This window comes from Elephas maximus, chromosome 16 (assembly GCF_024166365.1).
Source record: "Elephas maximus indicus isolate mEleMax1 chromosome 16, mEleMax1 primary haplotype, whole genome shotgun sequence".
Lineage (NCBI taxonomy): Eukaryota > Metazoa > Chordata > Mammalia > Proboscidea > Elephantidae > Elephas > Elephas maximus.
The window spans coordinates 39,650,545-39,667,225 of record NC_064834.1 but is presented as its reverse complement, the minus strand read 5'-3'; the positions used below and the strand labels follow the sequence as shown (position 1 = coordinate 39,667,225).

At 40.3% G+C, this 16,681-nt stretch overlaps 1 protein-coding gene across 1 annotated transcript in view; it reads left to right on the top strand.

The window, feature by feature from the left end:
• Window positions 1-4,013: 4,013 nt before the first annotated feature.
• ANKRD22 (ankyrin repeat domain 22) overlaps window positions 4,014-16,681 on the top strand; it is a 31,026-nt gene continuing 18,358 nt past the window's right edge. Inside the window, exon 1 of the mRNA XM_049855881.1 lies at window positions 4,014-4,183. Within this exon, the coding sequence (XP_049711838.1) occupies window positions 4,163-4,183 (21 nt within the window). The 5' untranslated portion in view covers window positions 4,014-4,162. The remainder of the gene's footprint in view (window positions 4,184-16,681) is intronic.

The window sequence follows — 16,681 nt, the reverse complement described above, 5'->3', positions numbered from 1 at the left end:
CACAAGTAAATAGTAGGGGATGACACAGAAATAGAACACTCCAAGGAATTAAGTGTAGCCTGAGTGCTAAGCAATCTTACTTAGCAATGAAATGACCTATTTTAAATTTAAACTTACGATGCCACCTTTTTTTTTTTTTTAAGGACTGGCTGACCCCATTTCCTCCTTCATCATAATTAATTTCTATTCAATGACAGATTCAAAATTGACTTCAAATTTGACAAGATTCTTTCAATCTTGGAAGTAAAGACCGTATATTAGTGTAAAACAACAATTATTGTTGCAATTTGGCCTCTGAGTCCTAGATTTAATTTTAAGTGAAGAAACAATACAAAAAGCATTGTCAAGCAAGAGAATCACAGAAGAAGGTGACAGGGCTCCAATGCATACAACTCTGAAATGCAAACACTCTGATTACCAAAAGAACTTATTTGATTTGATAGCAATTGTCAGCACTAAAAGGTGCAACAATGAAAAGAAAAAGTCCTTGTGTTATTTATAGAAGAAATAGCCCTGTGTACCCAAGGACTTTATAAGGCTCTAGGGAGCAAAACAAAATAAAAAACTAGAGTTTACTAGGGTATTTAAACTCTTTCATTTCTTATATTGAAGGCCACTGTTCTATATGTTAATGACTATCAAAATCTTTGTTTCTCGCCTGAATCTCACTCTAAAATTCCAGAACAATATACCAAATTTCCTGTTGGATATCTCCACTTAGATGTGCTACTGATCCATTGATACAATTGGTACAAAACTAAACTGATCATCTCTTCCCTTCCCTAATCTTCCTTTTCCTATAGCGTTTTGCATTTCAGTGAAAGGTATCAAAATCTACTAAATTTCCCAATCCAGAAACAGGTGTGGCATCCAGGACCCCATGCATTTTATATCAGATTAGTTGAGGACTCTTGTTATGTTTAGCTTTAAACATCTCTACACATTGTCAGCCAGGGCCCAGTCAGAAAAACCATCCTAGTTATTTTAAGAGAAAGAATTTAATATAGGGAATTGGTTAAATATGTATTGGAGGACTGAAAAGGCAAAGATTGAACACTGATGTAACATAGAGGTAGAATTGCAGGAATAGCTTCTTCTGCTAGGGTGGGGAAACAAAGAGAAGAGGTTGGCATTATCAGAGTTTTGGAGCTTGGGGGAAAAACCCTGAAAATCTGACACCTGGTCTTGAGGAAGGGCAATTGCCTCGTTGTTGCTATCACCCCAGGAGCTCAAAGAAGGAGCTCCGTGAAGTTGGCTTATAGGTGGGGGGTGACCACCCTGAAAGATAGGACCAGGCTGGTTCTTGGAGTATGGGAAAAAGCTAGGCCAATTGCAGTTTCTAGGATAAAGTGCTATTGCTCAGATGATGTTGATAAGAGCAGTGAGCATGTGGGTCTCTTTCTTCCTTCTTCAGTCTTAGAGTTTCCTTTGAGCACCCCCTGTAAGAAGATTCTGACAGGAGGCCAGCTAGGAAAAAAGAAACATGGCTTGCAGAGTGCCAGTCAGTGTCAGCATCAGAGAACAAAATACAGAAAAGTGGGATTGAAGCTGAAAGACAATATCCTCACAGCTTGCAGTTGACAAAGCCCATGTTTCTACCTCCTACACACTCCTCTACAGTTCTTCTTCTTCTCACCATCCCCACTGCTGCTCTGCTTGCTTAGGCACCATTATCTTTCAGTTGGAAACCTGATGGCACAGTGGTTAAGAGCTCAGCTGCTAACTAAAAATGTCAGCAGTTCGAGTCTACCAGCTGTTCCTGGGAAACCCTATGGAGCAGTTCTACTTTGACCTATAGGGTTGCTATGAATTAGAATCAACTCAATGGCAACAGATATCACTTAGTTGACCTGTAACTGGGTGTCCTGTATTTTTATTTACTAAATCTGGCAACCCTATCTGGAAGCAAAATCACTTCTGGCTGAGAAACACTGACCTAGAGTTAAATGCAAGTATTAAATTGTAATGAGTCTATGCTTTTTTTATTGGTTTGTTTTTAGAGCGAGCCATTCAATGAAAGAGTTAATTTTTATAATGAATATTGTACGTTTGGAATCGGAAACAGTCAAGAGAGAGATGCAGAAACCAATGAGATGAGTCACGATCCTAATAGAAAATTAAAGAAATCGTCAGCATTCTGTCAGGGAGGACAAAGCTTGGAGTAGGAAGCTAGCAGCAACCTTAGCAGAGAGTCAGTGAGAGTGAAGAGTTCTCTCCATGTAAATCAGTTAAAAGAGATTAAAAAAAACCCCAGTTACTATCAATTTTGACTCATGGCGACCCCATGTGTTTCAGAGTAGAATGGGGCTCTCCAGGGTTTTCAATGGCTGATTTTTTGGAAGTAGATTGGCAAGACTTTCTTCCAAGGCATCTCTGGGTAGATTTGAACCTCCAACTCTTCTGTTAAAAGCAAAGCTGGTTAACTGCTAGTACCACAAGGGACTCCTTAAAAGAGGTTCCAACGACCAACCCATTGCCCTCGAGTCAATTCTGACTCATAGCGACCCTATAGGACAGAGTAGAACTGCCCCATAGAGTTTCCAAGGAGCACCTGGTAGATTTGAACTGCTGACCTCTTGGTTAGCAGCTGTAGCACTTAACCACTATGCCACCAGGGTTTCCTAAAAGAGGTAACAAAAGACTAAAAGAGATTACAAACGATTTGCATAAGAGGGTGAAGTACACAGTAGAAATAATATTAATTTTTTTAAGTCAATGGGAAGACCCCGGAGTCTCCAGAGACTAAAGAAATGCAAAATAAAACCAAGTCAAAGAGGAAGTCGGTTGCAATCTTAGTGGGCATTGCAGACTTCCCCATCCTGTAACAAAATTAGCTAATTCTTAAACTTCTGGGAGGTTAGATTTTACCATAAAGCCATTACAGAAACAGCTCCGTATGTCCATCAGTGGGGTAGGAAGAATTTTCCTGGATGTGTATAGGCACAGGCCTTGGATCTCTGGCCACTAAGGAAACATGAGTGACTGGGACAATCACATCAGTTCACTTGGGCTGGTTGAACTGTTTCTGTAATGCCTGTATATGTGGGGGTGGAGGGTGGCTGGTGGGAGTGGGGTGTGTTTTAATTCTGGAAAAGCTTAAAATACATATGATTGTGTTAAGTTCAGAGACAATGTGTGAATATTTGGTATTATGTTTAGTATATAAACTGTTTACACTGTTTAAGAAAATTTGGTGTGTTTGATCAAGTAGCCTGGTTACTCAATTTAAAATGTATAATGCAGTAGTTGATATTAAACTTAGGATTTTTAAATTGAATATTATAAAATAGTTTGGCTACATTTATAAATAGTACTGGAATGTTGAAGACAATTTAAGATTTATTACATTGGTAATTTTAATTTGTTAGATTAACGAGATGGTTTCCGTAGCTGGAAATTGATGTGCTTCAAAAGGAAAGTTAAATATATTAACTTTGTTAGTGTAGTGGAAAACTTTTAAAGGGATATAATTAACTAGGATGTAAATGGGACTGATTCTTCAAAGAGTTTAGTTCTTTTTCAACATGAGTTGCTCAGACGTGCCCTCAAAAGTGATTGTGAACACATTTATGTAAAATCACACAATCTATAAATCAACCTTAATTTATTTTTATCAGTTGATGTTAATAAAAAACTTCAAGGTATAATAAATAATTTTATCTGTGTTTAAAATACAAAAAAATTCATACCTTTTGTCTGACACGTATGGCTCTCGTAAGTGTGTTTGTTGTTCTCTAGCCTTTCTCAATGACCCCCAACAACCAGATTTCAGTTAGGAAATGTCCCAACTACAGTGTCCTATTCTGAACCCTGAAAACTTCCTACCAATATGAGAACTTTCCTTTCCCCCTCAACTTGGCTTCCTTCCCTCCTGAGTGCTACCATTGGCAGAGCAAATATGACTCAGAAACCGGCTCCCCAGGGTTGTAACATTAGATGATACACTGTAAACCAATGCCTTTGTGCTACTGGGCAGGGCTCTCTAGAAGGTGTGTTGCTGCCAGAACTGCTGGGAAATCACTCACAGGTGTGGAAAGAAAGGGCTTGCCACCGGCCTGGGCATCTAGGGACCTTTCTCACAGCTGGGAAGGGTTCTGAAATTAATCAGAAATACCTCCAGAAGATAAGTTTTAGAGGTGAAGTAAGCCCGTGAAGAACCAGCATGGGAATTCTATACTCCGAGGTACGTAGCCTTTCCGGAAGTAGGATTTCAAAGGTGTTTTGTACTACTTAGTCTTTTGAAATTTAATTTCTTGTCCTGGCTGATGTCTCCTTTTCTTCTAACTTTCTGTGTGAGCATTAAGTCAGAAAAATTAAGTTCTGTATGTTAATCTTTTTGATGTATTTTAAGAGCAAATGATTTCCCAATTCTAAAATGTTAACTAAATCTAAGTAGAGATCTATGGGAGACACATTCCTTGATGTCCAGATGTTTGCAGAGACAAACTGAATCTTGCAAAATGGAGTTTGAGTTGTACTTTTCTGATTCAAAGATCAAAGAAAAATGAAAATTGCACCTAACTGGATTTTCTAAACAAAAGATTGACTGGTTCTTTCACGAAACTGCATAGACAGAGTAACAACTTCGAAAGGAAATTCACCTTTAGTAATTATAAATAAAGTTTATCACTGTGTAGAAAAGGAATAAAAACAGAATACCACTTTTTTGGTAAAACTGTAAACATTTTCTTCATGTCTGATGAGCACAAAATACTTTCTCCTGTATGGAAAGTAACCTATTAGAATCAATGACTTTAAAATAATATTTTAAAGAGTGTACAAGACAGTAATGTTTAAACAAGATTATAGGATGTTTAATGACATTAATATTGATGATGTATTCCCTCTTCTGTCTCACACAATTAACCAGTTCTTCTGCATTCCGTTGCAGATATTTAATAATACCTCCTTGGTATTGAAAAGGCAGCTTCTCTGCATTTACAGTTATTTTTAATGTGGCCTGTGTATATGACTAATGTGTCTGCAGTAAAGTGTGCTGTTTGATTGTTTTTTAATTCTAGGTATATTTTGCTCAATAACAGTCTCATGAAGAGATCATATATATGAAAATGATAACAGAAGCAATGTTCTAAAATGCTCCTCTGATAATTCTCAAACTTAGATTGCATAAGCTTGAAGAAGAGGAACTGGTTAAAAATGCACTTGCAAGGGCCCCCACTTCCGAGGGTCTGTTGCCTTTTTGGAGAAGCATGCTGGGTGATTCTGACATAGGTGATCACCTTACCACTGATCCAGAGAGCAACGCTGCTCTAAGCTCGCACTTTCCAAACTCTCATGTGCATTCGGATCACTCAAAGATCTGGTTTAAGTGCAGATTCTTATTCTGTAGGTCTGGGTAAGGCCTAAGAGTCTGCATTTCAGCTCCCAGGTGATGCTGATGCTGCTGGTCGACGGGCCACACTGTGAGTAGCAAGGCTATAGTCTATATCTTGGTAAGAGTTGCATTAAAAAAAAAAAGTCTCTTCAAGAACAGTGCAATTTTCTATTGGTTGAGTGTGGATTTGGCAAGTGGCTTGAGCCAAGGGAAGGAAAGATGTCAAATTACTTCTAAGTATCAAATGAGAATATTTCTGGAAGTGGAATATATATTTTACTTTTCAGGTATATTAAGGACAAAAAACTTGGAATTTACCATACTTAAAAACAAACACCACACAACACCCGCACACATGTACACACACACCAAAGCACAAGCACAAACAAAAAACCCTAACTTACCTAGAAGCTCAAAGGTAAACTTTCCAAAGCTCACAATTAATGTTGAATCAAGGATAAGATATTGTTAAAATAAATGTTGTTGCCTTGCAACTCAGCATCACAAGTGGAAGTAGATTCTCCACCCTCACATTTGATTCTGCTTACCTGTACACGTACTCACTCTAATGTCAACAACATGAAGCACATGACCCACCTAGAAAGTCTTAGCCATTTATAGAAATAATATAGCTGTTGTCTACCCTTTTGGCAAATAACTTCTTAATTTGCCTTGACCTAAGCAGGTTTTCCCCTTGATGTCAACTTTTTGATATCTTCACTAACACTGTGCTGTGGAATGGCCAGGACTAGAATAATCTGACCTAGGCAATATATGGAAAATGCTGGAGGATTGAGTTCTTTTAGACTGAAACAAATCTTCTGTTGCTTCTTATGGTTGTATATGGGATTTATATGTAGAATTAAAAAAAAAAAAATCCTAGTTCCACCCACTCATATTCTGATGCAGAAGGCCTGGAGTAGGACTGTCTTATCTGTGATTTTAAAGAGATTGAGAAACTCTGGAGTAATCTTTCAAATATTTATGCATAACCTACTCAACTATCATATACCAATTTCTCATCTGTCATGTGTCAGTCACTGCTTTCCCAGGTGTAGAAGCTGTGAGTCACTGATTAATGCAAGAGCAAGGGCCTTCTGCTCCTGCTTCATTCCCTGGTCCTATGAGGCCTCGAAGCATTGATTTTTATTTTACTTTTTTGCAAAGTTCTACTCCCTACCTTGAGTGTGGGAAGCTACTCTTGACTGGGGACATAGACTAATTATTTCTCCTTAGAGCCTTGCATTTTTCATACTTATGCACTATGCTGTTCTAGAAAGAAGGAGATAATGAGTGACTATCCCAGAAAAAAAAAAAAAAATTTTTTTTTTTTTTTTTCCCCAGAGTTGGCCCTAAAATCTTAGGAGAGAATGAGCTTAGAGCTCTGTGAGAGAACCTAACTTTGTAACTACTTGAGGTGGACTTTTAAACAAGGCTGATTCATTTAAGTCCTTATCAAAGATATTTGTTCATAAGCTAACATTTACTGAGGGCTTGTTATATACCGGGCCCTGTTCCAAGTATTTTATACGTATTAACTCTTTTAATACTCACAGCAGCCATGTAAGAAAATCAGTATTATTATCCCTATTTTAAAAATGAGGAAGCTGAGGCAAAGACAGTTTAAGTAACTTGCCCAAAGTAGTGTAGTTAGATAGAGCATACTGGGGCTTGAGTATGAGACTCACAGTTGTATATTCAGGGAAATACTTCCATGCCACTGATGGACATAAAAAAGTTCTTTTTGACTTGCTATCTCAACAGGGACACCATACTCCACAAAGGAGTTGGTTTTAGTTGCTCTGCTATTCTGCTAGTGCTTTTTGCCAGTTGAATTATTTTCCCTTTCCATTAATAGGAAGACTGGAGTAAATGGAATCCAGGTTCCAATGAGGTACATTCTACTTAGACTCTGCAGAAGAGAGCTGTTGCATTGCACAGCATTACAAAAAGTGAAAAGAAGGAAGACGTATGAAAACTTAACTCAAAGAGCCTAAGAATTCATGCTTAAGAGGCCGATAGAATCTCCTGTAGACTCCTGACTCTGTCAGCTTCAGAAACAGGCCCCCAAAGGAGTGTCCTGATGGATTATGATGATGTATCCCTTTAAACTTTGGGAAGTTCTAATTATGAGGTTATCTATGAGCAGAAGGGAGAACTGGTATGTATGTATACACACACACACACACACACACACATGCCCCTAATACTACTCCTTTGGGAAAGTATCAATTTTTCAGAAAAGCTGGTGGTACTGTAGAAAAAGGACACGTGGTTCAAAGAAGAAAAGGATCAGTTCGAAAAATGCAATGTCTAAAGAAAGCAATTTAAGTTGCTGATGTTGTGTGTCCTCAAGTCAATTCCAACTCATAGTAACCCCATGTGATGGAGTAGAACTACCCCATAGGATTTCCTAGGCTATAATCTTCACAGAAATAGATCACCAGGTCTTTTCTCCTGCAGAGCGGTCACTGGGTTTGAACTGCAGAACTTTCAGTTAGCAGCTGAGCACTTTGACTATTACACCACTGACCAAAACCAAAAAACCAAACCCATTGCTGTTGAGCCAATTCTAGCTCATAGTGACACTATAGGACAGAGTAGAACTACCCCATAAGATTTCCAAGGAGGAGCTGGTGGATTTGAACTGCCAACCTTTTGGTTAGCAGCTAAATTCTTAACCACTGCACCACCAGGGCTCCTTAATTTAGGCTGAGGAGGGCCTTCGTATGAAAGCTGATATAGTTGAGCTGGAGAACTCTGAGAGAGAGGAATAGAGTTGTGACTAATGGGAAGGCCATTGGACTAGGAATCAAGAAAACCTAGAACTGAGTCCTGATTGTGCCAGAAACTCTGTGTAAATTGGGGGAAAACTCTTAATCTCTGAGTCACAGTTTGTGTACCTATAAAACAAGAGCATTGGATGACATCTCATTCAATATTCAACCTTGCACCATTCGGTGATACCGGGAAAGGAAAGGTAAAGAAAATTGGGAAAAATGCCTTCTTCACGATCTTATGTACTCTTCCTATCTACTTTGTCTCAATATTGAAAGCCTAACAAATTTTTGGCATTCCTGTATGAAAACAAAACAAAACAAAAAAACCCCACACATGCACAAAACACCCAGTGTCTTCTACTCCAATTAGTTTCTTAATTCTTTTCTTGAATACCATAAGTAATTTTAAAAATTATAATGCAGCTGTAAGTCACATGTTAAAAACTAAATGATAACTTTAATGTTTGAACAGAAAAGAGGGCCAAAAGTTTGTAAACTTTCATTCATTTATTCATTCACTCAACCATAAATTGAATCAATAAATATTTACTGAGTACACATTGTATTCCAGGCACATGGCATGTGCTATCAGCCGGTATATAAAACCAAACCAAACCAAACCCATCGCTGTCAAGTCAACTCCAACTTATAGCGACCCTATAGGGCAGAGTAGAACAGCCCCATAGGGTTTCCAAGGAGCGGCTGGCTGGTGGATTTGAACTGCCAGCTTTTTGGTTAACAGCTGTAGCTGTTAACCGCTCTGCCATGAGGGTTTCCAGCTTGTATATAGTGGTAAATAAAATAAAGGTGGTCCCAGACCTCCTGGAGCTAATAATGTGAAAAATAAACATACAAATGAAAAAAATAGTTATAAATAGTAAAAAGGGGATTAAAGGAAGCAAACAGATTAGAGAAATAGTGTATAAGAGGGGCCAGAAGGAGTACATATATTAAACTAGGTTTGACCTGGAAATCACTCCTTAGGTAGTGTTATTTGAGCTGAGGTGTGAGGAACAAGAATCTAGTCTTGGGAAGCTTGAGGCAAAAGTGTTCTAGACAGAGTACGTGTAGAGAATCTGAAGCATGGAAAAGTTGGGCCCTACTGGAATAATTGACATAGTGCTAGGCTAAGTGGGTGCCAGAGGGATCCATTCTTTCGGGAGCAGGAAGTGAGAGAGTGTATTATCTGTACAGAATTTAAAAACATTACCAGAACTAACTAAAAGTTGCCTTGCTTTTTCTTATCACCATGGTGATAATAAACCAATAAACAAGGTCAGTTTGACATTCTCCTCACCACTCCTATCACCCTTGGCAGCTATTGTCTGACAAATTCCTGGTTCCCAGACGGCAGTGAGAGTACAGGAGCAGGAGCTGGAGAGATTGTCAGGGACCAAGTCATGCAGGTCCTGCAGCCAAGATAAGAAATTCAGATTTTATTCTAAGTGATTTGGAAGGTCATTGAAGGATTTTAACACGGGAGGTAACATGACCCAATTTGTATTTTAAAGGTCACCCTGGTAGCTGTGGTAGCCTTTTAAACACAAATTGGGTCATGTTGCCTCCCGTGTTAAAATCCTTCAATGACCTTCCAAAGCACTTAGAATAAAATCTGAATTTCTTATCTTGGCTGCAGGACCTGCATGACTTGGTCCCTTACAACCTCTCCAACTCCTGCTCCTGTCACTCTCACTGCCTTCTGGGAACCAGGAATTTCTGTCAGACAATAGCTGCCAAGGGTGATAGGAGTGGTGAGGAAAATGTCAAACTCACCTTGTTTATTGGACCATGGTGATAAGAAAAAGCAAGGCAACTTTTAGTTAGTTCTGGTAATATTTTTAAATTCTGTACAGATAATACACTCTCTCACTTCCTGCTCCCGAAAGAATGGGTCCCTCTGGCACCCACTTAGCCTACTACTATGTCAATTATTCCAGCAGGGCCCAACTTTTCTCTGGTAGCTGTGGGGAAACCCTAGCGGTATAGTGGTTAAATGCTACGGCTGCTAATCAAGAGGTCAGCGGTTCAAATCCACCAGGCGCTCCTTGGAAACTCTATGGGGCAGTTCTACCCTGTCCTATAGGGTCACTGTGAGTTGGAAATCCACTTGAGGGCAGTGGGTTTTGTTTTTTTAGTAGCTATGGAGAGAATCATTTGGAGAGATGGGATGGCAAGAGTCTGAAAGGAGGCTAGTTCAGAGGTCCAGGGCGTGAGAGTCGTAGTTATATTAGGCTGGGGGATGAACCTGAGGTAAAATTTTAGGTGAAATGTTTCCTGGTTTGGAGGTGGAAAGTGAAGGAGAGAGAGAAATTAAAGTTGATACCCAGGATTCTACCTTTGGCAAGCCATTGGATGGTGGTGCTAATGGGATGGAAACAGACAGGGAAAGAGAGATGACTAGATTCAGAGTTCTATCCGGACGTGTTATATAAGAGATACCTACAAGGCTCCCAGGCAGTGAAGGAAGATGGATATAGGAAGGTAGCTCCAAGGAGAGGCTGGGGCACAAGGTAATAATCAGAGTTTTCTGCATAGAGATGGTATTTAAAGCCATGGGAAAGGAAGAGTTCAGCTAGAGAGAGACGATAGAGGGAGCAGAGGACGCCAGGTGTGGTTTTGCCAGAGAAGTAAGGAGCTGTTATAGCAGAATTACCCCTGAGCATCTTCTCAGGAACTTGTTGTTAGGTGCTGTGGAGTTGGTTCTAACTCAGCAACCTCATGCACAACAGAACGAAACACTGTCTGGTCCTGTGCCATCCTCACAATCATTGCTGTGTTTGCGCCCATTGTTGCAGTCACTGCGCCAATCCATCTCACTGAAGGTCTTCCTCTTTTTCACTGACCCTCTACTTTACCAAGCATGATGTCCTTCTCCAGGAACTGGTCCCTCCTGGTAACATGTCTAAAGCATGTGAGATGAAGTCTCGCCATCCTCACTTATAAGGAGCATTCTGGCTGTACTTCTTCCAAAAAAGATTTCTTCATTCTTCTGGCAGTCCATAGTATATTCAATATTCTTCGCCAAAACCACAATCAAATGCATCAATTCTTCAATCTTCCTATTCATTGTCCAGCTTTCACACACATATGAAGCAAGTGAAAATATCATGGCTTGGGTCAGGTGCACCTTAGTCCTCAAAGTAAAATCTTTGCTTTTTCACAGCATCACAGCAACACACAAGCCACCACAGTACAACAAATTGACAGATGAGTGGTGGCAGGAGCCTGTAGCACTCAATAATCACAAATGTTCTCAGGTAAACAAGAGTTATTATTATTATTTTTTGGCTCTTCCTTTCTTTATTCTAGAAACAAAAACTTAGGGAGTTCTAACTTCTCTATATGTCAGCTAAATATGTACAAAATGTAGCAAGAGAGAAAAATTGTAGGGGTTTCTAAGCTCTGTATGTGAAGTTAAATAATCAATACAAAATGTGGTAATGAGGAGAGACTTGTTTTTTTGACTCCTGTAAAATGACGAGGACACAAAATAACTTGTTCCCCAGAAGTTTCACTTCTCTGAGAGCCCAAAGCAGAAATGGGCTGGCCTTTAGGGTCAGGAAGACCTGGCTTTAAATCTCAGCTCCACTGATACCAAAAAGAAAGGGAGAAAAGAAAAAAATCCCAACAAGCTTGTTTTCTAAGGGAAAGAAAATAAGTCATTTTATTTGAATATGCATTTATACAAGACAAACAAAACTTCATTTCATAAGTCTTTGTGTAAAAAATATTTAAATAACAAACATGTTTTTTGCTAAATAAATTGTAGGTTTTTATCACAGGAGGAATTCCCTTTGATGTTTTAAAGGCCTAGGGAGTTATTTGAAATGAGATAAGGCATAGAAGAGATCTCTTTGAAAAATAAAAGTTCCATAGACTCTAAGCGAAAATTATTTTAATTACAAGTCTTTGCCATTTACTTATATTATATAAACAGCACTAATAGTATAGCTCCCTGATCTTAAAAATATTGCAATTGAAATGCCTTTTTGGACAACTTGAAAAAAGAGATGAGAACAAGAAGTATTTACTATTTGGGAATCCTGAAACTACCATAATCAAATCAAGTCCTTGCACATTGACTAAATGGGAAGTCTTAAAAGTGAATTTCTAAACTTAAGTTAGATTGTGTCAAAACTGCACAAAAGCTACCCATCAAACTTAGGATAAAATTCAAAATCCTTACCATGGCCTACAAGGCCCAATGATATGTGGTCCTGGTTGCTGCTCCAACTTCCTGCCACTCTCCTGGCTCCTGAAGCCACACCGACCTCCTTGCTCTTCCTAGAACACACCAAACATGTTCCCATCTCAAGGCCTTGGCATTTGAGTTCCTTTGTCAGGAAGCTTCTTCCCCCTGAAATTTGCCTGGCTGGCCCCATCATTTAATACAGATCACAGATCTTTGTTCAAATCTCAAGCGATCTAAAAGAGCGGCCTTGTCGTTCCTTATCCTCTGGTTGTTGCCGTTGAGTCAGTTCCCACTCATGTTGACTCCATGTGTACAGAGTAAAACTGCTCCGTAGGGTTTTCAAGGCAGTGGCCTTTTGGAAGCAGCTTGCCAGGGCTATCTTCCAACGCACTTCTGGGTGGGCTCAAACCGTTAACCTTTTGGCTAGTAATTGAGTGCGTAACCATTTGCGCCACCCAGGGATCCTATCTATCCTTTTACTCTGCTTTATTCATAGCCCTTAGAACTTCCAGAAAGCATATTAAATTTCCATTTGTTTCTCATCTCTTCTGTCTCCTTCACCAGAATGTAAGCTCTGTGAGGACAGGGACTTTATCTCATTTCCTTTTATTTCCCCAATGTCTATAATAGTACCCGGCATAGAGGAGGTGCTCAAAAATGTTTGCTGAATGTATGGATGAGAATTTAAGACAGAAATAAGGAAGATATTTCTGCCTATATGGGTAGTGAGACATGGGACCAAAAACCAAACCAAACCCATTGCCATTGAATGGATTCTGACTCATAGCAACCCTATAGGACAGAGTAGAACTGCCCCACAGAGTTGCCAAGGTGCACCTGGTGGATTCAAACCGCCAACCTTTTGGTTAACAGCTGTAGCACTTAACTACTATGCCACCAGGGTTTCTAAGAATTTTACATTTCAGGTAATTTCTTAAAGATAAGTGTAGCCTTGGTTTGTTGGCAGGGGGAGGGAGAAAGTGATTTCTCAAGACGATTCTGGTCCTTTCCAGTCCTGTGCCATCCCACTCATCCTTTCATTTCCTGTCTTTAGGAAGTAAACATTTTAAAGTTGCAAGCGGGTACTTGGGTAAGCTTTGGCAAATGAAATGGTATCACTGTTAAGTTGTTCAAGGGCATCAGCATTCACCTAATGCCATGTTCCCAACGATGAGGCAATGACAAATGAAAGGGACAGTCATTTGGGACAGCATCCCAAGTGTGCCTGTGGGGTAAGACCATTTGCTGTTAAGCTGATTGCAACTCATGGCAACCACATGTGTGTCATAGTAGAACTGTGTTCCATAGGGTTTTTAAGGGCTAATTTTTGGACGTAGATCACCAGGCCTTTGCCTGAGGTGCCTCTGGGTGAACTCAAAGCTCCAAACAGTCGGTTAGCAGCTGAGCTGTTTGCACCACCCAGTGGGGCTAAAATCAAAGTGAGAATTTTATACATGAGACTGAGACTCCTCTGAAACCTCACGCTGCAGCTATAAACCAAAACCAAACCGTTGCCTCAGAAGTTGTTATGAACCGTGAGTGGAGCTTCGGCATGGAGATGGTTAGCAGGCAACTTATCTAGTCCTCTGAGCCTCAGGCAAGGTTCCAAACGACCTTGTCTTAGATTGGGAATTATGGAAAAATCCCTTACACTTTGGGGGCAACAATACTGAAAATTGGGCTTTGGGGGAAGCTTTGCTTTGGAGACCTTCACAATGGTGCAAGCAGTTTGGGTATTTCTATATTATTAAAATAATACAAAAAGGTTTTACTAGCTGTGATACCCACCGAGCTTGGAGCAGTACAAAACACAGTTATCATAAAGAATATTTGCCGAACATCTTGGTTAGTCATAGACATGCTGGGGACCTCATGTGCTACCCAGAGATACTTTCTTACATTTTAGGGCCCCTGAAAGTGAGATGAAAAATGGGATGGGGTGGGGCTTTAGTGCCATGTTCTTGGCTATTTTTAAAGCCAGACACTAATGTGTGCAGAAAGTTGTTCCTAATAGTCCAAGTTTCTAGAGTTTTTGAGCGCTCTTTAACCAATATGAGCTTAAGAGTTACAGTGTTTCATTATGGCTTTAATTATGCGGCTTGTTTCTGTGACCTTTGCAGTGGTTTTCAGCCCTCACTGTGCATCAGAATCACCTGGGGAGCTTTTAAATAGCACCAAAGTCCCCATCCTACTCCCAGAGATTCTGATTCAATTGGCCTGGACCTATGTTTTAGGTCCTAATGCTAAGCCAGAGTGGAGAACCAGTGAGCTAAAATATTGACCTAGTCCTTCCATGATATATTACCTTCTAAACTTCAACCCCTTCCCTAATCTTACCTCCCAGGCCAGGCCAGGAGGGTCAGTGTGTCAATCAAGTGATTTTATGTGTGTTCTAGGTGCTTACCACTGTGGAAGCCTGACTTCAGGAAGGTTGCAATCAAGTGAGGGAGTCTAGACTTAATCCACTGGAAAAAGGCCAATGAATAACTTGAGGCAGTGTATACTTCTTGCTGTAGGTAAGAGTGATCAAGGAAAGTTTCTCAGAGGTGGCCCCTGAATTAGGCCTTAAAGGACTGTGCAGTTTGAAAAGCTTAAGGGTCCCTGAATGGCACAAGTGGTTTGCAATTGGCTGCTAATCTAAAGACTGGCGATTCAAACCCACCCAGCAGCTCCATGGAAGGAAGTTTTGGTAGTCTGATTCTGTAAAGATTATCACCAAAACAACCCTATGTAACACTTCGACTCTGTGGTACTTGGGGGCTCCATGACTCAAAATCAGCTCAATGGCAACTAGTTTGGATTGTTTTTTGAGGGTGGCCAGCAGGTAGGCACAGAAGAAAGTGAGGAGATTGGCCTGATCAAAGAGGCAATAATATGCAGAAGAGCAGTGGTTTTGCACAGTTGGACCACAGAGAGGGGCTTCGAAAACCAGGAAAAATCATTGACACCTGACTCTCTAAGAAATGGGGGCCATTAAGCCCAATTTCAGTAATGATAAATGCAATTTAAAAATAAATAAATAAAACAGGGTGTTGTGATAGAGAGTGCCTGGGCTGGGAGATGGCTACTTTAAATTGAGTGATCAGGCAGTGTCTTTTTCTGGTTTCTTCTGCAACCTCTCTGATCACTACTTCTTCGCCTCTTGGCTTCACTAGGGTTTCCAGGACTGTGATCTTTGGAAGCAGCCTGCCATATCTTTCTTCTGAAGTGCGGCTGGTGGGTTCAAACCATCAACCTTTTGGTTAGCAGCTCAGTGCTTTAATCACTGCACCACCAGGGCCCCTTTACCTTTTGGCAGACTTTGCTAATGCTAGATCAGTTTGGAATCAGACATCTGGATATATAACCTTGTGGGTGGGGGGCTTGGACTCCAGCAAGCCAAGATCGGAAGAGGACTGACCAGTATCCTGAGAATGTAGACTGTAACTTAATGTTGAGTACAGTCTCAAATGCACAGTCTTACAGCCAGAAGACATTTTGAAGTCTGGTTTTCAAAGTGTCTGAAGTAATTACAGGAAGTATGTTGCGGATTGAAGGAGCTCTGGTGGCACAATGGTTAAGCGCTTGACTGCTAATTAAAAGGTCTGCAGTTTGAACCTATCCAGTGACTAAGCGGAAGAAAAGACCTGGTGATCTGCTCCTGTAAAGATTACAACCCAGGAAACCCTATGGGGGAAGTTCTACTCTGTCCTATAGGGTTGCTATGAGTTGGAATTGACTGAATGGCACACAACAATGTGTGGATTCTGCAGTCACTCCCCTTGATTTGATTCCTGGCACTGCCAGTTACTACCTGTGTGACCTTGGGCAAGAAAGATAACTTCCGTCTGCTTCAGTCTCACCTGTACAAGATGGGGGTAAGACAATTAGTTACCTCATACGGTTATTGTGAGGGTTAAATGAAATAACTGAGGAATTAATAAATATTAGCTCATATTATAATTTATTCACTCCCTTATTTATTCACTAAGGGTATATTGAATGCCAAGATATGTCAGGGAGTTCTCTCGGTGCTGGGGATACAATGCTGTACAAGTACCAATACCCTACCTGCTCTCACATAGCTTACAAACTAGTTGGGGAGATGGCTGTTCATTAAACGCATACTTTCATTTACTTAGATCAGGGGTATACATGAGGGAGTGGTAGGAGATAAAGGTGGAAGGACAGAATGTGAGAGCTGAAGAATCCTGTGTGTCAGCTTGAGGACAGTCTCCTGATAGCACCTTGAGGCTGCTCTTTGGAGCAGGAACTGGAGGCTGGATGGGTGAGGTGGGAGGAAGTGAGGCCAGGTGGGGCTTTGTTATAGTCCTGGTGAGAAATGATGAGGACCTGAACTAGAACCTTGGCAATGAGGACGGATAGAAGGAGGAT